The following is a 23,560-nucleotide window of genomic DNA, read 5'->3' as shown; positions in this document are numbered from 1 at the left end:
CAACATTTCAACTTTATTCACGAAATATTGACTTTTTTCTCAACATTTCGACTTTTTTCTCAACATTTCGACTCTTCTCGAAATTCTACTTCAACATTAATCTCAACTTTTTTCTCGACATTTCGACTTTTTTCTCATCGTTTCAACTTTTTTCTCAACATTTCGACTCTTTTCTCGAAATTCTACCTGAACATTAATCTCGACTTTTCAACTTTTTTCTCAACATTTCGACTTTTTTCTCAACATTTCGACTTTATTCACGAAATATTGACTTTTTTTTCTCGACATTTCAACTTTTTTCTCAACATTTCGACTTTTTTCTCGAAATTCTAGTTCAACATTAATCTCGACTTTTTTTCTCGAAATTCTACTTCAACAATAATCTCGACATTTGGACTTTTTTCTCAACATTTCGACTCTTTTCTCGAAATTCTACTTCAACATTAATCTCGACTTTTCGACTCTTTTCTCAACATTTCAACTTTTTTCTCAACATTTCAACTTTATTCACGAAATATTGACTTTTTTCTCAACATTTCGACTTTTTTCTCAACATTTCGACTCTTCTCGAAATTCTACTTCAACATTAATCTCAACTTTTTCTCGACATTTCGACTTTTTTCTCATCGTTTCAACTTTTTTCTCAACATTTCGACTCTTTTCTCGAAATTCTACCTGAACATTAATTTCGACTTTTCAACTTTTTTCTCAACATTTCGACTTTTTTCTCAACATTTCGACTTTATTCACGAAATATTGACTTTTTTTTCTCGACATTTCAACTTTTTTCTCAACATTTCGACTTTTTTCTCGAAATTCTACTTCAACATTAATCTCGACTTTTTTCTCGAAATTCTACTTCAACAATAATCTCGACATTTGGACTTTTTTCTCAACATTTCGACTCTTTTCTCGAAATTCTACTTCAACATTAATCTCGACTTTTTTCTCGACTTTTCGACTTTTTTCTCAAAATTTCGACTTTTTTCTCAACATTTCGACTTTTTTTTTCTCGAAATTCTACTTCAACATTAATCTCGACATTTCGACTTTTTTCTCCACATTTCGACTTTTTTCTCAGTATTTCAACTTTTTTCTCAACATTTGACTCTTTTCTCGAAATTCTACTTCAACATTAATCTCGACTTTTTTCTCGAAATGCATAATGAAAAAAAAAATCTTCCTCCTCTAAAATATTATTTTTATTTTTCTCCTGCCTGGCCCTAATACTCTTCTATATCAATGCCATTTTCCATTGGCATTTTATGCATTATTTTTGCATTATCTTGCATTATTTATGCATTATTTTTTGACTCTCACAGTAATACGGGGGTAACGGGGCAAAGTGCGTCCCTTTTCAGCTCAATACGGGACGATTGTGTTTTGCCAGGGACGGTTGGCGACCCTATGCATGATATCATTAATGTTGTTTGGTTCATGGCCGCCCGCGCAGCAGCTGATGGTGAAGCCTTCGCTGCTGATGATCCGCGGCACATGCTCAGTTATATGCACGCCCAGACAACTTTGAAGGCTTAACTGTGGCTGCTGAGGTCACTGCACTGGAAGAAGGAGGAGGAGGAGGAGGACTACACCGCCTCCATTTTGAATAGCCATGTAATAGGGGCTCGCATAGTTGGTGTGTGTCGCCCGCTGCGCTGCGTAGTGTCAACAAGCCCCAGCACCGTCGACATGGACGACCTGTTCAGTCCGCGCAGGTAACTTCCATCAAGTGTGCATGTGCTGCCATGTCCGCTCCAGCTGCCCTTAAATGCGGCTTTTAATACATTTTTTTTTTTTTGCAGCTTTACTTTGAGAGGCGTTTGTGTGTGAGGAAATAGTCGGAGTGTCAAGCCCTGAATTATGGCTACGCGTCACACCGACGCAGAGCCTACGGCGTAGAACGCAGCGACGCGCTGCGTTCTACGCCGTATACTCTGCGTCGGTGTGACGCGGGACTATAAATCAGCCTTGCAGTGGTCACGAAGTTCGTGTGTGGCTAACCAGCTAGCCACATAACAGCGTTATGTTGATACTGGCCGCCTGCAAAAATACCTCTCCTTTCGCTGAATTTTAGACGAACGTGTTTTGCAAAGGAATCGACTTTTAAATCCCCTTTGGGCTTGACGTGTTTCATCATTGGCTCGGTGCTAAATTAATGTACATGTCAACATTGTTGTGCATGATAATCTTGATAATATCTCTCTGATTGCATGTTGTAGCTGAGGTTAACTGTACAGGTAGCAGTTTAACGCCAGCCTTACAATCTGCGAAAGTAGCACACACTGTTCTCGTAATGGTGACCGTAAAAATTAGCAGGTCGTGTGTGATTGATTGGCAGCGTCCTGCGGTCTCTGTAGCGTCGGGTTTCATTCATGTAATGAACGGGACCGTCCGCCGGGATTGGCTCGCAGGGGCGGGGGGGCGGGATGCTGCTCACCGCTGAAATCAGTGCAGTCAGTGGGAGGGAAGATGCCCTGACAAGTTAACCAAACGCACATTGATCATACTTCTGTTTACTTATTGTTACAGTGTTAATTACACATGTACTAGCTGCAGAGGTGGACAGAGTACTCGACCCCAGTACTTGAGTAAGAGTACAAATACTACTGGTCAAAATTTACTCCGTTACAAGTAAAAGTAGCTCAGTCAAAATATTACTCGAGTAAGAGTAGAAAAGTATCCAAAAGTAAATGCTTTTAAATGTACTTTAAGTAAAAGTAAGAGTAAGAGTAAATTTCTTATATTCCACATCAGTAAATTACTATATTTTTTCTAAATTAATATCAATATAATTAATATTAATTAACTCTTTGAAACCAGCTGCACTGATGTGCTGCTTTTAGAACCAAAGTGTTATATAAAACCTGCAGAAACACCAAAAACAAGTCAAATGAATGGGATCATAAGAGGACAGCAGATGATGCAGAGTTTATTAACGATCATGAACTGAAACCAAATGAACCTGCACCATCCAACTAAGTCTGGATCCCCCTCAAAGACCACTGCTTTACAAAAAACTACATCTCTGCTTTCAATAACTCAATGTTGAAGTCACTTAACTTTACAGGAAGGACATGTACCAGTACAATATAGCAATATAGAGCATAACAAACTGTCTCCCAATGTCTGTCTGAGAGCGTGCACTGTGATAGGTCTCCTCCTTTGACAAAAACAGCTTGTGTCCAATAGGATTTTAGGGAAGAAGAAAAAAGAGCAGACCTGAAAGTAACGAGTACTTTTCAGCCTTCCTAGAAATTTACTCGAGTAAAAGTAAAAATATTTGTCTTGGAAATGTATTCAAGTAAGAGTAATAAGTACCAAAGAAATCTAATACTCAAGTAAATTACAAATCCTCTGGATATGTACTTAAGTAAATTTACTCCGTTACTGTCCACCACTGCAAGTTAACCAAACACACATTGATCATACTTCTGTTTACTTATTGTTACAGTGTTAATTACACATGTACTAGCTGTGCTGTAAACTGAGTGTAACTATTTGATTACATTAAGGTTTCTCCACTCTATACTCTGTGGTAGAAAACTATCCTAGTTCTTGAAATGTTGTTGAGCTGATTTTGATATCCCATATATCATGGAGCAAATGTAATGCTCCCTCTGATCCTCTTTTTTTTATGGATATAAGCTTCTGAAACTTACTGAGTGTAACATTTTCCACAATGCCTGTGTAATGTATAATGTAGTGTTTAGACTCAATGACAGACTCTGTCATCTCATCCCCATTTATGCTCCCACTCATGAACACACCACAAGGGGAAAACAACTTTTAAAGGGAAAGAAAAGGAAACTGAAATGTACAAGTTTCAGTTTAACCTGCAAAAGTCCAAACATTTGGAATGAGATTGATAGTGCTATAAAAGAGTCTGGATCTCTCTCTCAATTTTCAAAAAGAGACTAAAACAAAAATTGTTATTAAATTATGTCTCTTCTTATTAAATTATGTCTATGTACCAATACCTGATGTATTATTTTTATAAGAATATCTTTGTATCTAGGAAATCTGAGGAGGTCCCAGGGTTTTATTGTGTGTTTTTTATTTTTATTTTTTTTAGGTTATAAGGTTATTATATGTATATGTATTATGTGTAATTTATAGTTGTTTTGCTGTGTGACTGGGCCCCTATTCATAAGCTACAATTAGCTTCTGGGAGTCCCATTTTACAAACCGATTGATTGATTATTATCTGTATTTGTGTTTTTTTTAATTATTATTTGTAATAAACTCTGAACTATACATTTTTTTTTTTTCAGGAGCCTGAACAGCACACAGGGGGAGATAAGAGTGGGGCCAAGTCATCAGGTACATTTTAATGGAACAAACTAGTTCTTTATTATGTTATAAAACTTTATTCACATACTTAATTAGCCTCAAAGGCCATTTGATTAAGATAATTATAAAATCAGTCCTATAGACCTTCTTAAAGTACAGCAAAGGAGTTTTGTCATGTTGAATAATATAATTTAAAAGAATATTTGATTACTTTCAGTAAGTGCTGGGTTGCTCCAGCGGCCTCCCTTTCTGAGACGATATCACACATCAACAGGGATGAAACTGGCTCACAGAGCTCCAGTGGCCTCAGGAAAGTAATGACAGTAGAAAAAACAAGAGAGCGAGCGACCAAGATGTTGAGTAAGAGTGAATTTTGGACAGTTTTGTAGAAAAGAAAAAAAAGAAAAATTCCTTTGCACCACTTTGATACTAGGAGGCGTTTCCAGTGAGTATTGTATGAACAAGCTCTTAAAGAATGTGGAAACTTGCCCAGGTATTATTGGCATACAAGTATACCTGTCCCAGAAACAATCTATAGACCTCCCGAGTAGCGTGAGAGCTTGTGTGAAATGGCCTGCAAAATACATTGCCGTTAGGAGTTGTTTTGTTACTCCCCGCGATCTCCCTGTTTCTACATTTGGCAAAAACCGACATCATGACATCAAAGTGTCACATCAGAAACGGGACCTCGTTGGCGGAGCAACTGAGGATATCATGGTTGAGTGAATCCTGAAGAGTGTTGTGAAAGCAACTTAACCTCTATACCTATAGGGGGACCCCCTTAGCTAAAAACAGTGAAAGTTCCTTTGTGTCATTTTAATTACTTGTTTATCAATTTATTGCACCAGGAAGGTTTTATATACCGTCTTCCTATGTGCCTTAAGAGTCTTGTTGTAGTTCTAGGCTGCACACTAGATAAGTTTTTGTGTGCGTCTGCTTTGTCTGGCATCACTGTAGGCCAAGCTCCCGGAGTTGCAGCCACAGCCTGCGCCTGCCTCACACACTCAGGCAGAGAATGAGGAGCTCATGTGGACACCCGGGGTCAACGACTGTGACCTGCTCATGTATCTCAGAGCAGCCAGGTCAGTAAATGCCTCCGATATGCTATCAGGCTGTTGTGCTATTTGTACAAAGCAAAGCGTTGTTGTTGTAGATGTTTACTGTAATAATAACAAATAAATGGATCAGTATTACAAGCTTTTGATTGGATTCAGAAAAGTTACAAGAAGGGGGGAAGAACATGCAAAATAACATCAGTCCTGGTTCATATCCGTGCAAGTGTGGTTAAATATTATTTTAGCTGGTTTCAGAACATTGAGAGCAGGTTAAAAATCATCAGGTTCTTGAACCCTACTACATTGAAGGTATTTGTTAATGTGATTAAAAAAAATAACAACACAGATTTTAGCTTCACTGGATTTCCCTCTTCCTACAATGGTTAAAGTTTCTCAGCCATAAGGGATCAACTGTGGTAGGTTTATTTATTCCCTCTGGGTTCATAAGACCTTTTACATTTGCTCGCATTTGTGTCAGCTAGAAAGAAAAAAGAAGGATGAGATACACCACTGAGGAAAGTTTTCCTTTTGCTTGCTCTTAAAAGGACCCCAAACTGAAAAGACTTACTCTACAAGCCTTTATAAGCCTAAAATACCTGCCACCACTAAAGATGTTACTAAAAACACATGTAATATTTTATTTACTTCAAAAATCCTTGTCATATCACACATTTAATAATACAGTACCCACTAATACTTTAAGTTGCATAATGCAATTCCAGGTTTTTGAGGACTTCATATGGTCACACTTTACAATTAATCTTTTAATAATATTAATATTTTTACCTGTTCAGTCCTAAGTCACTGGAGTCAAGAGGTAACAAGGGGAGTAAAGCAATTCTTCTGAGCGTTTTAAGATAAGAGAAGGAGTAGAAACCACTTTCAGACCTATGGCTATTCTACTTCCCTGCACAGTTGATATCTTTAACAGCTAACACTAAAGAGCGAGGATTCACAGGTACAGTGCTTTGCAAAAGTATTTGCCCCCCTTGAACTTTGTGACCTTTTGCCACATTTCAGGCTTCAAACATAAAGATATAAAACTGCCATTTTTTTTTTTGTGAAGAATCAACAACAAGTGGGACACAATCATGAAGTGGAACGAAATGTATTGGATATTTCAAACTTTTTTTAACAAATAAAAAACTGAAAAAGTGGGCGTGCAAAATGATTCAGCCCCTTTACTTTCAGTGCAGCAAACTCTGTCCAGAAGTTCAGTGAGGATCTCTGAATGATCCAGTGTTGACCTAAATGACTAATGATGATAAATGGAATCCACCTGTGTGTAATCACGTCTCCGTATAAATGCACCTGCACTGTGATCGTCTCAGAGGTCTGTTTAAAGCGCAGAGAGCATCATGAAGAACAAGGAACACACCAGGCAGGTCCCAGATACTGTTGTGGAGAAGTTTAAAGCTGGATTTGGATACAAAAAGGTTTCCCAAGCTTTAAACATCCAAAGGAGCACTGTGCAAGCGATAATATTGAAATGGAAGGAGTATCAGACTCATAGCAAATCTACCAAGACCTGGCCGTCCCTCTACACTTTCAGCTCATACAAGGAGAAGACTGATCAGAGATGCAGCCAAGAGACCCATGATCACTCTGGATGAACTGCAGAGGTCAGAGGTCACCTACAGCTGAGGTGGGAAACTCTGTCCATACGACAACAATCAGTCATATACTGCACAATTCTGGCCTTTATGGAAGAGTGGCAAGAAGAAAGCCATTTCTTAAAGATATCCATATAAAGTGTTGTTTAAAGTTTGCCACAAGCCACCTGTGAGACACACCAAACATGTGGAAGAAGGTGCTCTGGTCAGATGAGACCAAAATCAAACTTTTTGGCAACAACGCAAGACGTTATGTTTGGCGTAAAAGCAACAGCTCCTCAACACACCATCCCCACTGTCAAACATGGTGGTGGCAGCATCATGGTTTGGGCCTGCTTTTCTTCAGCAGGGACAGGGAAGATGGTTAAAATTGATGGGAAGATGGATGGAGCCAAATACAGGACCATTCTGGAAGAAAAACTGATGGAGTCTGCAAAAGACCTGAGACTGGGACGGAGATTTGTCTTCCAACAAGACAATGATCCAAAACATAAAGCAAAATCTACAATGGAATGGTTCACAAAAAAACATATCCAGGTGTTAGAATGGCCAAGTCAAAGTCCAGACCTGAATCCAATCGAGAATTTGTGGAAAGAACTGAAAACTGCTGTTCACAAACGCTCTACATCCAACCTCACTGAGCTCGAGCTGTTTTGCAAGGAGGAATGGGCAAAAATTTCAGTCTCTTGATGTGCAAAACTGATAGACAAACCCCAATCGACTTACAACTGTAATCGCAGCAAAAGGTGGCGCTACAAAGTATTAACTTAAGGGGGGTGTTTTTTATTTGTTAAAAAAGTTTGAAATATCCAATACATTTCGTTCCACTTCATGATTGTGTCCCACTTGTTGTTGATTCTTAACAAAAAAATTACAGTTTTATATCTATGTTTGAAGCCTGAAATGTGGCAAAAGGTCACAAAGTTCAAGGGGGCCAAATACTTTCGCAAGGCACTGTATTACTTGTTGGAACAGGGGTCTGCTCAGCTCTTTAGTACTGTCACTTTACAAGCAAGCTCCATTTTCATATTGTAATCGTCTAATCGTGAGTGATACGCACGATAGCTGGTCAAGTCTTCTGATGGTTCTTGAAGATGCCCCCCATCTGACCCTCACTGTTGCAACAGAACCCTTAGTTACAGCTGGTTTATTGCTTGTTAACTCAACACCGTTCATAGTTGTTGTAAACTTGAGAATCATAACAGTCAGAGTTCTGCCACAACAAAACCAAACCACAATTGTATCACAAATTAACATTTGGATTCAACAGGTTGAGTAATATCTTCAGCTTTTTTTTCACAACTTAAACTATGTTCAGAGCCTGGCCAAACCGAAGTAGTTGAAGCAGTACTAAGAGGCCGGGGCCATTCTTTCTTTGCATCGCAAGAAAGCCATTGGGAAAATATGAGTGAAACATTTTGCTTTTATTTAAAACAGAAAGAGGTTCTTTCATATCACATCCATATAGCCAGTAACTAATAAGTGTTCCAAGTCATATTAGTCAGGGTTTCTTTGAAGCTGGTTGGGTTTTGCCTGCTTTCTTCATTGAATGTTATCAGAAACAGGACACAAGTAACCAATGTGGTTTTAAATAGATGACTGGATTAAGAAACAGATGGGTAATTCACCATCACAGAAACCAGAGCAAACCCTTCATCAAAGGTTTCAGAATACACTAAATATTATAGTAAAGTGTCAAAAACGTAATAACATCTGCCTTTTGATTGTTAAGGAGTATGGCAGCATTTGCAGGGATGTGTGATGGTGGATCCACTGAGGATGGATGTTTAGCAGCTTCCCGCGATGACACCACACTCAACGCGCTCAATATGGTGTGAAACACAACTTGAATTTTTTTTTCTTCTTTCAATATATTTGAATACCAATGTTAATTTAATCGAGAAAAATGTGTGTTTTTTGTTTTCTTTTTTCCATTTCTCAATGTTAGCTTCATGCAAGCCACTATGATGCAGCAAAAGCTCTCCAGCGTCTGGTCAAGAAGCCACTACCAAAACTTATTGAAAAGTGCTGGTCGGGGGATGATGTGGTGAGAATTTTGACTGCATTAAATATGATAGCGTTCATTTTAGCAAAATAAATCAGCAGTTTTCTAAGGGGTTCCTCTGTCAAGTAAACGTGTCATGCAGATGATAACACTTCAGACTACTTTAACAGGTTCTTCTGCCAAGTTCTTGGTACTTGGCATCGAGAGTGTCTTTAATTGCCATTCACTGTAACTCTAAAACTCATTTGAATGAAGTTGTAACAGTTTATACTGTTTTTACACTTCTACAAAACCTGTACTTGATCAGAGGAGCACAGCAACTGAGAAGTGCTTAGAAAGTCCCTTCAGATTAATATATAGTGTTGATCAGCTACTTTTTAATCAGAATATCAAACTAGCTGCTCGAGAATAATAACAGGTCACGTGTGAATGAGTGTAGTTTTACTGGGAATTCATCTGTAATGTATGATATACAGTATATGTGAGGACAAAGATGAGGAAAGAGGTAAATGGATAAATGTATTCATACAGAGTAGACAGCTTCTCAGACATTACATTGCCAGAACTGTTTAATCTTGTTTTTTTATTATTATTTTTTTATTAAGATTAGACCTAACTTGCATGGTAAATACATGCAACTGTTTATAAACATTTTATCCACTTTTTCCTGGTTTTATAACAGAAACGCTTCATCAAAGGCCTGAAACAATACGGAAAGAATTTTTTCCGCATTCGGAAAGACTTTCTGCCCAGCAAAAAGACTGTAAGTGCATGTTTTGTTTTTGCATACTGAACAGCTTGTAATGCACTCGGTAATTGATTAATACCATACCTTGATCAAGCATTTCAAAATTATTGATACGGCTATGTTCTCCTTTCTTCAGGGAGAACTGATTGCTTTCTATTACCACTGGAAGAAAACTCCAGAGGCTGCAGGAACCCGAGCCTATCGACAGCAACGGCGGCAGCCCTCCTCTCGCAAAGCCAAGACTCGATCTGCGGCACCTCCTGACAACACACAATCTCGAAAATATTCAGGTGAGATCCTGTAAATAGTTATCAGAATTGTGGTGCCATACCTAAATTGAGGAACTGTGGTCAAGAGATATCCTGTCGTTAAACTGATATTTTGTTCAGCAGTGGACGCCAGTTCAGCCAGTGAGGATGACCTTGACAGTGAAGACAGTGAGCAGGAAGCTAAGAGCTGCAGCCACTGTGGCACAACAAGTGCGTTTCCACTTTGAACTTGAAATTGGGGTAGAGAAGGGCTTTAAAACGTTTTTCAAACCTCACTCTAAAGCGGCTTCTTTTGTACCAGGTTCTAAGGATTGGCACCAGGGCGGGAGAGACAACCCTCTGCTGTGCACGGGTTGTCGCTCATATGAAAACAAACACGGATGTCTGCCTCCAGCTCCAAAGTCTGCGAGCACTTCATTCACATTCAAACCTGTCAAAGCAGAAGAAGAGGTGAACAGCAAGCATGGCATGAGGACTCGGCGGAGCAGAGCACCTGTAAGGCTGGGGCTGGTGTGTTGTTTGCACAGTCCTCCCTCTTAATAGCAACAAACTTGCAAGAGAATGCCCTTGCAAAGTAGTCATTTTACACTAAACCGTACATGAAAGACTGCTTTTAGAATTCATCAAACTGAAGTCTCACATTTTAATCGATGTTAAAATCGATGAAATGAAGACAAAACTGCTTTTGGTTTTAACGATATATTGATGATTGTTTTTAAAGCAGTTGTCATCTTTAAGAAGCGGGCACAGAAGGCTCACAGGCTCCCCAACAAGTGAGGATCAGCTATCAAGTAACCAGCCCTCCCCGACAGGAGCAGTCTCTCATTCCTTGAGATCGTCTTTCACAGATAATAAGAATGACTCCATAAAGAAAACAAACAAGGTACAACACATCTACAGAAGACCAAAGAATCAACTATCGCATGCATAATTTGATCTTAACAAATACCAGCAACTATACATTGTCCTGTTTATCCGGCCTTGCAGCCTGGAGTTGTCTGTCTGAGGAAAGCAGTACTACTTTTCCTCTTTGATGTGTGCTAAATGAGATCTAATCTTGTATTATATTTGGCTTGTGAAACCGTGCTGCTGCTATCAGAGTCATAATCAACTTTATGGGCGAAGGTTTATAAAGACAAACAAGAAATGTGAATTGGATTAACTTAGTCTCTGAAGATATGCTCCCGACATTAACTCGTGTTTAAAATCCTAACAGATACATAAAGGTCTTAATTTAACAGACTACAACTATTTTCACATAAGGAGCCATCTAAATTGGTTGTGCAGAAGCAATGCGAGATGAATGTAAGCGATTATTGTACAATCGGTATTAAATAAATGATATAAAAACAGTTTAACAAAAAAAAGATTGTGTCTTTAAGGTCAGTGCTCAAAACCACTCTGTAATTATGCTTTTTCTGCAGAAGATAAAAGAAGAGGTAACGCAGCCACGGACAACAAAACGTGCACGGGAAAGCCCTGCTTTGGAAATGGATGACCCTGAAAAAATTGCTCCTAAAAGGCCAAAGACCCAAGTAAGAGTGGCTTCAGAAAAATACAGCTTGATTAGACATAATTTTTGTTAGATTTGTTTCTATGAAAAAAAATATTTTTTAAAGAGGACCTATTATGGCATCTAATACCTATTTTAAACAGGCCTTGAATGTCTTAAAAACCAGCTTTTGATTGTTTTTGCTAAATAAATTAGAAATTCAGCCTCTGAGCCATGTTTTTATCTTCCCATTCTCTAACCTCATTATCTATGTGGGATTCTGAGTGGGCGGGGCTATGATAATTAATGACAGGGATCGGTGATCTTACTGCAACAGTATCACATGAACCCGGTGTGTTCGTTCCTGCAGGACCCACGGGGCTCCAGGTCAGAGGGAGAGGCAGAGGAGGAAAGCTCTTCGGACAGCCGCAGCGCTCAGGAAGATGGCAGCGACGCCAAAGACATCGATCAGGACAACCGCAGTTCGTCACCCAGCATTCCCAGCCCTCAGCAGGGCAACGAGAGTGACTCCGACTCTTCTGCTCAGCCGAACGGGATCCCGTCAGAGCCTGTCGCCTCTGCTGCTGCGCAGGCCGAGACACCAGTTTCACAGGCCCTCCCCACTCAGGGCCCTCCCATCATTCCTCAGCAACCACAGAGCACGCCTTTAGCTGATCCAGCTCACAGCCCCCCTCCACCCTCTCCGGACCCCCCTCAACCAGTGGCCGGGCAGCCAGCCGCCCCAGCAGGCTCAAGCAGCAGAGGGCAGCCATCATCTCTCCCCCTACCTTGCCCATGGCCTGCACCATCACCACTGGCTCAAGACGCTCCTCCCTCTCCAGCATTTCACATCCCACCTGCTCTCAACTCTTCACTGCCCCTGCAGCCACTTGGCCTATCACCTCAAGCCCCCCAGCGCCCCCCACCCTTCTTTAGGGATGCACAGCACCCCCAGCCTCCTATCACTGGCCCCCAAATCAAGCCTCCTCCCACCACTCCGATTCCACCTTCACATAAACATCTGCCACACCAGTCAGGGGCATCTTTCCCCCAGATGCCCTCTAACCTTCCCCCTCCGCCTGCTCTTAAGCCCCTCACTTCTCTGCCCAACCACCATCCTCCAGGTGCCCCTCCTCCTCCTCTTCAGCTCATGCAGCATCCTTTGCCCGTTAATTCACTTCCAACCCAGCCTCCTGTGATCTCTCAGGTGCAGAGTCCCCCTGGAAAAAGCATGACATCTGCCCACACACCAGCAGCACCAGCAGCACCAGCAGCAGCCTCACTCCCTCTAACCTCTGTCACACCCTCATCTGTCGGCCCCGTCCTCAGCCTCCAGCAGCCATTCTCGCCTCTTCCTCTCAAACCTTCACCGAGTTCCACTGCAGGAGGCCTGCAGGTTCAGATTAAAGAAGAGCCTCTGGATGAGATGGAAGAGGTGCAGAGCCCCCCATCTCCCCCCCGGAGTCCCTCACCAGAGCCTACCATCGTCAACATGGCAAGCCATGCCAGCCAGTCTGCACGGTATGTTAAGTCATTTGTTATATGAAGTGAAACATGGGTTTTTCTTTTGGGGGGGCTGTAGCTAAGATGTGGTATAGCTAAGGTATGCTATACCACATACCGTGTTTTCAGGACTATAAGCCGCTACTTTTTTCACAGGTTTTGAAACATGCGGCTTATACAATATTATATACAATAATATAATACATATTATGGGGATTTTTCTTCCACCGCTCGGGGCGCTCTAAGCAGAATTTAGAATCAAAACTAAAACAAAATAAATGCAAAGAAGAATACGCTACTTCTTCTTTAGCAGATAGAAGTAGGTAGAAGGAGATTTCAAACAGATAAATAGATAAATAAATACCGGTTATTTTCTCTTGGTTCTTTCCCGTTTTAATCAGCAAAGTTGCTGCCGTGTTAAAAGACACTGTTAGGAAAGGATCTATTTAGGTACAAACATGTACATCATTTACAGTTCAAAATCCTTCTGTACATGTAGTAAAAATATCTAATGTAACAACATAAATATCTGCGGCTTTCATATCTTTTTTTTTTTAAATAGAGCAGGTGCGGCTTGTATATCTTTTTTTAAATTATTTTTTAAAAAATAGAGCGGGTGCGGCTTATATGCAGGTGCGGCTTATAGTCCAGAAAATACGGTAGTTTGGAGACACACCATGCTATATAGTTTAGTAACTTCTAAATCTCTTTTGAACATCAAATGCAGAAACATTTTGTATTAATGATTTTATGCTGATTTTATATAATCTGCTTAAACTTGGAACTTAATGTCCATAGACTTGAATCTCAATAAAGATCAGGCTTAAGAAATAAACGTTTTAAAAGGTTTCAGTAAAGATGAATCATATAATTATGTTGCATCTATAATTGGATGCTAAATAAGTGTATTGGAGGGGTGCGGGTGGGGGGGCTTACATCTGTGAGTTATGTTTGATATGTCAACTATATTTCTTTTAGGTTTATCAAACACTTGGATCGCGGATACAATTCTTGCGCAAGAACAGACCTTTTCTTTACCCCGTTGTCCGCCTCCAAGCTGGCCAAGAAAAGGGAGGAGGCCGTGGAAAGGTCCAGAAGAGAGGCTGAGCTCAGTGCGCGAGAAGAACGTGAAAGGGAGAAAGAGAGAGAGCGAGAGCGAGAAAGGGAAGCAGATAAAAGTGCTGTGAGTGAAGATATATTTTCTTACAAAAAAATGAACCCAAAAATCTCAGTTGTCTCACACGTGTTGTCTTTGCTTTCAGAGAGCGTCTAGCTCCTCCCATGACAGTCGCATAAGTGAAGTGCAGATGGTAGCTCAAAGCCATGGACGCCCCTCCTTTGAGCAGCCGCCCACCACCGTAGCAGCCGTGCCGCCCTACATCGGCCCGGACACGCCAGCCCTGCGCACCCTGAGTGACTACGCACGACCCCATGTCATGTCGCCCACCAACCGCAGCCATCCTTTCTACGTGTCCCTTAGCCCCGGTGACTCCTTGCTGACGTACCACATGCCCGGCCTGTACAGCGCCGAGCCCAGCCTCAGAGAGCGCGAGCTAAGGAACCTCAGAGAGAGAGAGCTCCGTGAAAGGATGAAGCCCGGCTTTGAGGTCAAACACCCAGACCTGGAAACCTTGCACCCTTCAGCCAACCCCATGGAGCACTTTGTCAGACATGGGGCGCTAGGTCTTCCACACATACCTGGGCCTCCCCACCCCTTTGCACACTTCCATCCCGGCCTGAACCATCTGGAGCGGGAGAGGATGGCGCTGGCGGGGCCTCAGCTGCGTCCCGAGCTGAGTTATGCTGAGCGACTCACTGCAGAGCGGCTTCACGCTGAGAGGATGGCTTCTGTTGCAGCAGATCCTGCAGCCCGACTGCAGATGCTCAGTGTGACGCCTCATCATCACCAACACTCCCACATTCACTCTCACCTCCACCTGCACCAGCAGGACCCCCTAGGTCAAGGTGAAGCTATTTAGTCAGCATAATTCCCCAGGAAGTTTGGAAAATTGTCTATATTTATGTCGTGTTCCCTCACACAGGTTCAAGCCCTCATCCTCTGGATCCTCTGGGAACAGGGCCGCGTTTGGCCCGATTTCCCTTCCCGGGTGGCCCCATCTCCAACCCTTTACTCAGCGATCTTCCTCATGATCACGAGATGCTGCGGCATCCACTGTTTGGTTTGTGCTTTTAACTCTTCGGACAACTGAAGTCCAGCATAAATGCAGCGAGTTAAATATGATCTCATCAGCGTTTCACGATTTCCCAGGAGCTGCATATCCACGAGAGCTGCAGGGTCCGATTCCCCAGATGTCCGCCTCGCACCAGCTCCAGGCCATGCACGCTCAGTCTGCAGAGCTGCAGAGGATGGCGATGGAGCAGCAATGGCTTCATGGGCATCACCTGCACGGAGGCGCTCTACCCAGTCAGGAAGATTACTATAGGTGAGCCTTTTTCAAACGTATTGAATCACTTTAAGAGTTCATCAAAAACAAAACTTGATTTTAGTTCTCTGAATATATTTATATTTCATTCTAAAGCAAAGTTGCAGTGATCATGTCACTGTACATTTTGTCTGCCAAATATTTAGCTGGAGAAAATGATTTAAACTGCTCTTCCGTGCAACTCAAAACAGACTACAAAAGCATGCAGGTGCAGTCATTTTATATCATCTCAGGGCTTTCTGGTCTTTGCAGTGTTGCATCACAATGGAGCCAATATGTGTAGCTAAACTTGTGCACAAAGTCTTTACTCATCTTTGTTTTCTGTGTTTTGAAGCCGTCTGAAGAAAGAAGGTGACAAGCCATCTTGAGGTGGCGCATGCTCTGAACCCTACACTAAAAATCCATACTGTGTAATTTTGAAACTGTAAGAGAATATTTTGTCTTTTTAGTGTTAGTATATTTTGGAGAAAAAAAAAATATTTGTGAATCTTTATGTGCATTCCTCGTTCAGCACTTCATGAGACCATCAAAGTCCATCTGAGATTTTCCTCCCGCTGTGCTAGATTTATTGTCAAAAAGCCCTCTGATGTGAGATAAGTGACAGGTCTACTCTGACAAACTGTTAAACTGTTTGGTACGCAGTCATTTAAATTTGTTCAAGAATGTGAAAATGGACTGACTTTGGTGTTACTTTTAAATATCTAAATGAGTCTTTTTTTTCTTTTTTTTTTTTTAAAGAGTTTGCTGTACAGAATTACGTTTAAATCAATGTGTGGATGATAATTACAACCTAGCATGACTCGCCCTTCAGTTTTCACACAACTAGAGTAGCAAGTTGCATTGTGGTGTTAGGCTTCAAAAACATTGTAGAGTTTTGATTTATTCCTAAATCTGCTAAATGTTTGTTTAAATCCCCAAATTTTATATATCAAAGTATCTTTTCAATGTATAACCGAAGCTTTTAGTCCCTCGTTTTTAAAGCTGTAAATATTACATGTTCACAATATTCTATAAGAATGAGTACTATTGATATATCGGTGATTATGAACATCCTTGTCATGAGATTCAGAATGAGGCCAATTAATCTTAAGCAAAACAGTTTATAGTATTGTTATAGTGACAATTGGATGGTGATATGCCTCTGCTGAAAAAGTTTTATTATAAAGGAATATTTACATTGTTTTGATGAGACTGACCCGCCTGAACAGAAACTAAATCTTGAGCATTTTAATGGAGTTTTAAAAATAACTCCCTAAATTCAATATTTATGTGATATAATACCAAACTGTATCCATGCTATATTTATTTCAATAAATATTTCTGCAATGATGCCTCATACTGTTTTTTTTTTTTGTTTTTGTTTTTTTCCTAAAAAGAAATGCAGATTGAGTTTGAGTCTATTAGATACTCTTCAGTTAAATGATGCAGTGATGCAGTAAATCTGACATTCATGACGGTTTTAAAGTTCAGATTTGACTAAAGGCTTCATGAATGCTTTCAAAAAATCAAGACTGTTTGAAGATACTTTTGTTTTGAAAATATTATTTTAGTTTGAATGTTGTTTGAAGTACAAATTAGCCATCGGGCATATATAAAGCTGGGTGTGGAAATGTAGGGACAATTTATTTCAAGTGTTCACAAAAGTATATTCAAGACATATAGAAAAACAAAAAAAAAAGTGTTTCTTTGTATATGTATAAATGACTGACAAGCTGTTTTATGGACAAATGTGGGTTGTTACTTCATCATCTCCTCCATCAGTTAAGCAGGTAAAACAGTTGTTTTATTTAAATTTAGAGGGTCTAGAAATGAGTTGAGTGGTACATTCATCAGTTTAGTTCAATCTGAGGAGAGAAAAACAAGTACAGAGACCTTGTTGGAATAAAACATCTGTGGAAGAAAAGCCCTTCACCACATCCAGGTGAGTGTAAAACACTCTCCAGGAGGATAAAACATGCATACTGAGGTTTGACATTAAGACAAGACTTAACAAGGACAAATATACTCCATACTGTTCACCATCACAAACTCCAGTGCGATCCACCCATGATCAGCCGAGGAGGGAGTAAATTAGAAAACCCCACCCTCTGCAAAAGGAATCAGAGATAAAACACCGTCTTCCTGCATTCTGGCGTAGAAAACCAAATGTAGTGGGGGGCGGGATATTCGGGATTATGAGGTGATTCTTTTCACAGCTTGGTACAAAAACAATTATCCACGACGGGCCCAACTCGGCAGAGTATTCCAACTTTGTCAACAAATATGTGAGAAAATGATTTAAATGTTAGAAACGATGTTTCTCAAAAAAGGATTCAGAAAATATATTTTACATCTTGATGTAAAATATTAAATGACTCAATGAATGTGGGAGAACTGAAGTGAAGGCCAAGGGCACAATCCTAAACCAGACCTCTCCAGCCGCTCTTGTCAGTCTTCAGTAGCTGAGACGACGAAGAGATTTCCTGGGAAACATTTATCAAACTGTGCACTAAGGAGTTTAGTTTTTAGCAAATAGCAATGAAATGGTACATCGAGTATTTACATGCAACTTCCCCCAGACCTCAGTGTAATTAATTACATTTTTCAATTCAATTTTATTTATATAGCCTCTATTACAACAGAAGTTGTCTCTAGGCGCTTTCCAGAGACCCAGAATGAGACCCCCGAGCAATTATTACATAGACATAAGTAAACATAATCAAGGAACACACAACTCCTTGTAACAATATTACATCTTTATTTTTGTTATCAATCATTACTGGACAATAGTGAAGCTCTAGCACAGAGGAATGAAACATAAATGTCACTAAACAAACACGTGTGAATTTCAGGCTGAAAGGATATGATTATTATCAATGGATGGACCCAAGTGAGAGTTCAGCATGTGCCTTCCAGAGGTCATCTCAAGGAGGATTCTTCCTCTTCGTGTACAGCCGCAGGTACTGGATAGCCGACAAAGCGCTGACGTTCGCCAGCAAAGCTGAACAACATTTCAGTAAAGGTTATTTCAAATTGATTGTCAAGCCAAGATCTGACTCGACTAGAAACTTTAGACTTAACCCTAAAATAACATTTCAAGACGCAAAAACTGCAGAGCACGGGAGAAAACACCAGGGGCCGTATGGATGAAGCTCTAATCATTTACACACCTGGCACGTGATCATGGGCCCAGCTCTGTTTAATAACCGTTTGAGCAGTTTTACTCTCACACACTGGATACATTAAACAATCAACTGGTAAAAAATCAGGGATAAAAAATTTTAAAAAAGACAGTAATGTCTACAAAAATACATTAATAAGTTTTGCTGCCTGTTTTTAACCGCTGAAATACTTATAACAGGAGACAATAGTTTTTTTTCCAAATATTTGAAATAAGTTTCCCACCTGCTTTCCAGGCATCAGCAGCCTTCGGATCAGAGGATTTCAGAACCCAAGAGGCAAAAGCAATGCAAACTAAGCACATGTCTGACTGCTTCACTCTGGAGAAGAGGCCCTCTCGTTCTGTAGGAGACATGAACACGGACATAAAAGTAAGCTTTGATACAAAACAAGGATGTATTACAATCAAATATGAATCCCAAACTGAATACAATGTTTTGTTTTTGTTTCCTAATTAGTCGGGTCCAGATGTATGTCTTTAACAAGAGATGTGACTGTTGTAAGAATAGAATAATGTGGTTTGGTATTGTTCTGTTGAAATAAGCAAACCCTACCTGTAAATACTGTCTGGACAGCTTCATGTGCTGTTCCAAGGTCTATTTATTACGTGAAAAGTGCTTTAGAGTTATAGATAAATCTATGGATGACATTTTCAAAGGTGTGCAAATTAAGCATACCATGTGCATGAGTGCACTCTCATGACATTTTAGATGCCAATTCTGAGACTGTGCTAATGGGTTCCTCCCCTGCATAATCCAGACTCTTTCACCTGTGATGGGATCATGATGGGCCACCAACAATCATCAAGCTCTAGCTAAGTCTGTTAATGACCCATTCATTTGAATCATGTGCTACGACAGGGAAAAATCTAAAACACACAAGGAAGTGGCCCTCAAGGGCCAGGATTGGACAACACCAAGCTAAGATTTCTATAACCTGAAAGTTTTTAGCAAAACTTGACACCGTCCACAACAAAATGCACTTAAAATGATCTGCATTCTATACAATGTCATATACAGTACACACATTGCAGGTTTCTCTTTGTCTCATAGTGTGGTGAAAGTTTACACTTACTGAAAATCCTCTGCTGCTCCTCCAGCTCTCCAAACACATGAGAGGAAGCTGGGCAGATGCTTCCCCCACTAAAAACGGTTGCTACTGCTTTCTCTTCCTCTTTCCCGGCATGTGTCTCCTCAGACTCAGTCGGGAACATCCAGGCACCAGACCCTCTGCGCCAGATGCTGCCCTTGTCATGGAAGCGTATCTTCCTCCACGACAGCAAACCTTTCCAGCTGCTAGATCCACCTGCAGCTGCCGAGGATCCGTGTGGTCGGGAGTGGATGAAAGAATGAGACACAACTCTGAACGGAGACAGAGCATCCACTTCCTCGCAGTTTGCGCTCAAGAAAGCGTACTGCTGTTTCGGGAATGTGAGCTCTCTGACGGTAGGAGGACAGCAAGAGAAAATAGGGATAGGTTTCTCCACGCTGCAGTGGAGAGAAGATGCAGAGGTGTGCTCCCCAATTGTACAGAGAGTGTAGTCAAAGGGAGAAGCCGCTGAGATGTACTCTGGATGGTAGACGGTGACACACTGCAACTCTCTGTTTGATCCATCTTCTACAAAACAGCACTGAAAAATCTCTGGAAAGGCTAAACTGTAATGTGCATCTAAGTGTGAGCAAGACAGAACAGAGGCAGGAACGAGAGCGTCCAACCTACTGGCATTCAAATCAGTGTCTTCGTCCAGAGACGGACTGCTCTCCTCACTAGCAAGCAAAGAAAACAAAGAGAAGTCCTCTGTGCTGAGAGCTTCTGCACTGTCCATATATCTGCTTTCTGTCATCTGCATCGGCAACAAGGCCATGGTCTGCAAAGTCTGGATCTCCTGACTGTCAAAACATAGTCCTGCAAAGTCCACTAGAGGCACAGGCGTCTCTCTGCCTTCAGAGCTCATGCAGTCATCCTCATGCAATGAGAAAGAGGAGTCACTTTGCTGGCTTTTGTTCCTAGGGTCAGGGCCGGGGTTCCTTTGGGTGCCAACAAATTGGCAGTAATCTTCCTCAAAATCTGAGGTGTAAAGTTCACAGCTTGACCGCTCTGGTTTTGATTCATCGGGCTGTGTGAAGTAGTCCGAGTCTGTGTTGTCGGATGTGTCTAATATGTCCTCTCCACTTGGTGTCTCGGTTTCTACTGTTTGTTTGGGTGGGGAGTTTGCACCCATCCTAAGCTGCAAAATGTCATTTATTGTCAGCTTTTCCATTTCATCCCAAAAACGAGAAATGGCATACACGGAGTGAGGGTGACCCGTGGCTTTTGCATATGTTTCTGGGCTGTCAACCTCAGAGCTAGGGGTTAGTAGCAAATCGGGGGCAGGAAGGGGACACAGCTGATCACCCGCAGAGCAAGCAGATGCTGAGAGATCCATTGGGGGTCCGGGTGTTTCTGGCTCTGTCTTGGACGTGCAGCTGTCATCTGGCACTTGTGTGGCTTCTGGGCTTGGAGCTGGACGATCGAGGGCGTTTTCATAAGTTTCACTTGCCTGGTCAGTGCTCTCAGCCCTGAACTCATGGCTGTCACATAACAGAGACACCGAGCTCTGACGGTGTTGGGTTTCCATGATTTGGCCTCGGAGAGCACCCAAAGGTTCCTCTGCTGATTTGGCAGCAGAGAAACAGCTCTCTGAATCCGAGCTGTGGAAGGAGAGAAACTCGGCGCTGTCGTCAGAGTCGTCGCTCTGCTCCAGCCGTGAAGGAGTGCATGCATCTTCTGATGTGGATGCTGAGCTGCTGGACTCACTCCTGCCTCTATCCATCACTGGTTCCGCTGGGTTTTCTTTCTGCATATCTTTGGCAAAATTACCAGATACGTGTGGCAAATGGAAAATTAGTTTGTCCTCATGATTATTTTTATTCAACTCAATAATGCAATCAGATGGGCTCTCCCCTGCTCGGCTGTACGCATCACTTTCCTCACAAGCTTTTTTTGGTTTGGGTTTTTTTTTCAAAGCAGGAGATCGCCGTGGCTGTCCTCCAGGACTGTCGTTCACCGTCACGAACCAGCGCTCCTTCTCTGGTCGGATATTACGCGCGTCTCCGTCTGCAGCGCCCGGCTCGTTCAGCTCCAGCCATGCTGGCTCACAAGAATGTGGGTCAGATTTAGGTTTGAGGTCACTTCCAGTTTGCGCATCTTCATCTTTTGTCTCTCCTGAACCGTGAACATTTATCAGGTCAGCTTGCAGAGTATTTGCTCGGCTGTCACTCTTTTCATTTGCGCTTTCTCGTGCAGTCTCCAAGTGCACCACTGCTGTGTTGGCAACATTTCCTCCAGGACAGCTGACACACTTTTCCACCTGTTTTGTTAATGTTGCAGCATCTTGTGCTGGTCCTCCTGTACCACTCTGGGAGAGCTGCTCTGGTAGTGTTGCTGATCCTGTGCAGCTCTCTCTTGCAGCCCTGCTTTCAGCCCACTCTGGTTTTACATCAGGGCCCCTCTGCGTCTGCTGCTGGTGTGTGCCGAAGCCTGACCTCGAGTTTCCTGAATCCTCTAAATCACTGAGGCCGGACTCATCGGGATAGGCAAGTGAAGCCTGCGGGAAGTTACACTCCTCCTCACTCTCATCATAGAAGCAGCTCCAGTCATTTTCTGCAATGTGAATGCTGTGATCCAAATCATCCATCCCTCCAACTCACATGTTCTTCAGCCTGAACAAAGAAGAAGGAGATATGCAGTGCCGGATGTAAACAGATTTGCACATACAAACTTAGTTGCAAAGTGCACATGTGTGTCCTTGGTATCCTTGGTGGCTAATGTTTGTTGCTTGAACACATTGAAACTAAATATAGAGCATGTGCATTTGTCTGAAGTAGCCTACAGCTCTACTCGCTCACCTGTTTGGAAACAGTTGTGCAGAGAGCCGACCTCTGATAGAGTACAAGTTTGAGAAACCCCAGAGTGGCAAAGCAACATCAGAGCACCTCAGTCACGAGCAAGACCCCAAAATACCCCGTGACCCCGTTCTTAGAGCACAGGTCATGTGTCAGAGCCCAACATATCAATTTAACAAACAAGTTGTTTTTTTGTTGTTTTTTTTTAAGCTACAAAAATTACATCATACAGTACAACATATGCACATGTTTTTTTAATGGTAACACAATTTCTCAAAGTGCATCTTTTTCATTTTGATTATGATCAACAATAATGTGCAAACTCTCTTTAGTTACATAATTATGTTAGGATGACCTTTTCAACTGGAATATTGAAAGACCTCTTAAACTTTTTATGTTGAAAATCATTCAATATTATTCAAATCACATTGGTTTGTTCTAGTAGTAAAAGAAACGTACCTATTGTGGAAGAACAAATCATCCAGTTTGAAGGTGTCTGTTCTGTTTTCCTGCAGGAATATTTCAGCTACGACGTCTGTGTCCTTGCATATGTCAGACTGGGCCCTCACACTCAGCTGTTATAAATAGAGTAGTATGTCCTGTCACATGGAGCTGCTGGTAGTAAACTCCTTCCCTCTATTACCGCAACGATGCCATTTCAGTGTCAAAAAAATGCAACTTTTCCCAATCCTTTTAATAATAATTCTACATTAAAACGTGGTAGAATTCCAGGGACTGTGACATATTTTACTTTCCAATTGGAATACTTTATGAATCTCTTCATGTACTGTATGTATTCATTTTTCCCTTAAAAAAAAATATTCACAAACTTTAAATGAATGGTTTTATAATGTAATTTTGTTTGGAACTTAGCTGGTGGAAAGCTAAATTAGGTTTGTACAAACCCAAGTATAGAGCCTGAGATCTGCTCAGTATGTTGTTGAATACAGCTTTCATGTCTAAACAGAAAGTAATTAGTGGCATCATACTCATCTAATTCCCTTCTGGACTAACCACATTTCAAATACTGAGCTAATATGAGATGAGAGAGACATTTTTATTTTAAGCTTCAGGCCGTTACCTGCCCAGGGTGTCTCC

At 41.3% G+C, this 23,560-nt stretch overlaps 2 protein-coding genes across 6 annotated transcripts; one reads left to right on the top strand and one right to left on the bottom strand.

Moving 5' to 3' along the window:
* Positions 1-1,471: 1,471 nt before the first annotated feature.
* rereb (arginine-glutamic acid dipeptide (RE) repeats b) lies at positions 1,472-16,746 on the top strand. Of its 5 annotated transcripts, none has more exons than XM_061727227.1 (17): positions 1,472-1,715; positions 4,272-4,320; positions 5,248-5,372; positions 8,691-8,790; positions 8,907-9,005; positions 9,646-9,726; positions 9,848-10,001; positions 10,101-10,190; positions 10,282-10,475; positions 10,705-10,863; positions 11,405-11,515; positions 11,843-12,993; positions 13,954-14,158; positions 14,238-14,940; positions 15,018-15,155; positions 15,245-15,419; positions 15,754-16,746. In XM_061727227.1, the coding sequence occupies exons 1-17, from the start codon at positions 1,690-1,692 to the stop codon at positions 15,785-15,787; spliced, it is 3,594 nt and encodes a 1,197-aa protein (XP_061583211.1). In that variant the 5' UTR covers positions 1,472-1,689; the 3' UTR covers positions 15,788-16,746. The 5 variants fall into 5 exon arrangements, with proteins under 5 accessions (XP_061583211.1, XP_061583212.1, XP_061583213.1 ...); XM_061727228.1 differs by having other exon boundaries at positions 10,702-10,863; positions 14,238-14,934; XM_061727229.1 differs by having other exon boundaries at positions 1,473-1,715; positions 10,104-10,190.
* Positions 16,747-17,816: 1,070 nt separating this feature from the next.
* LOC133448572 (PPARGC1 and ESRR induced regulator, muscle 1) lies at positions 17,817-23,030 on the bottom strand. The gene is made up of 4 exons (XM_061727234.1): positions 22,922-23,030; positions 19,653-22,279; positions 18,804-18,920; positions 17,817-18,399 (listed from the first exon to the last, which is right to left on the bottom strand). Exons 2-4 carry the CDS (start codon positions 22,252-22,254, stop codon positions 18,323-18,325), a joined length of 2,796 nt encoding a protein of 931 aa, XP_061583218.1. The 5' UTR covers positions 22,255-22,279; positions 22,922-23,030; the 3' UTR covers positions 17,817-18,322.
* Positions 23,031-23,560: the final 530 nt, after the last annotated feature.

Source organism: Cololabis saira, chromosome 8 (assembly GCF_033807715.1).
Source record: "Cololabis saira isolate AMF1-May2022 chromosome 8, fColSai1.1, whole genome shotgun sequence".
Taxonomy (NCBI): Eukaryota; Metazoa; Chordata; class Actinopteri; order Beloniformes; family Belonidae; genus Cololabis; species Cololabis saira.
The sequence above is the reverse complement of the archived record's forward strand: the minus strand, read 5'-3'. Positions and strand labels throughout refer to the sequence as shown.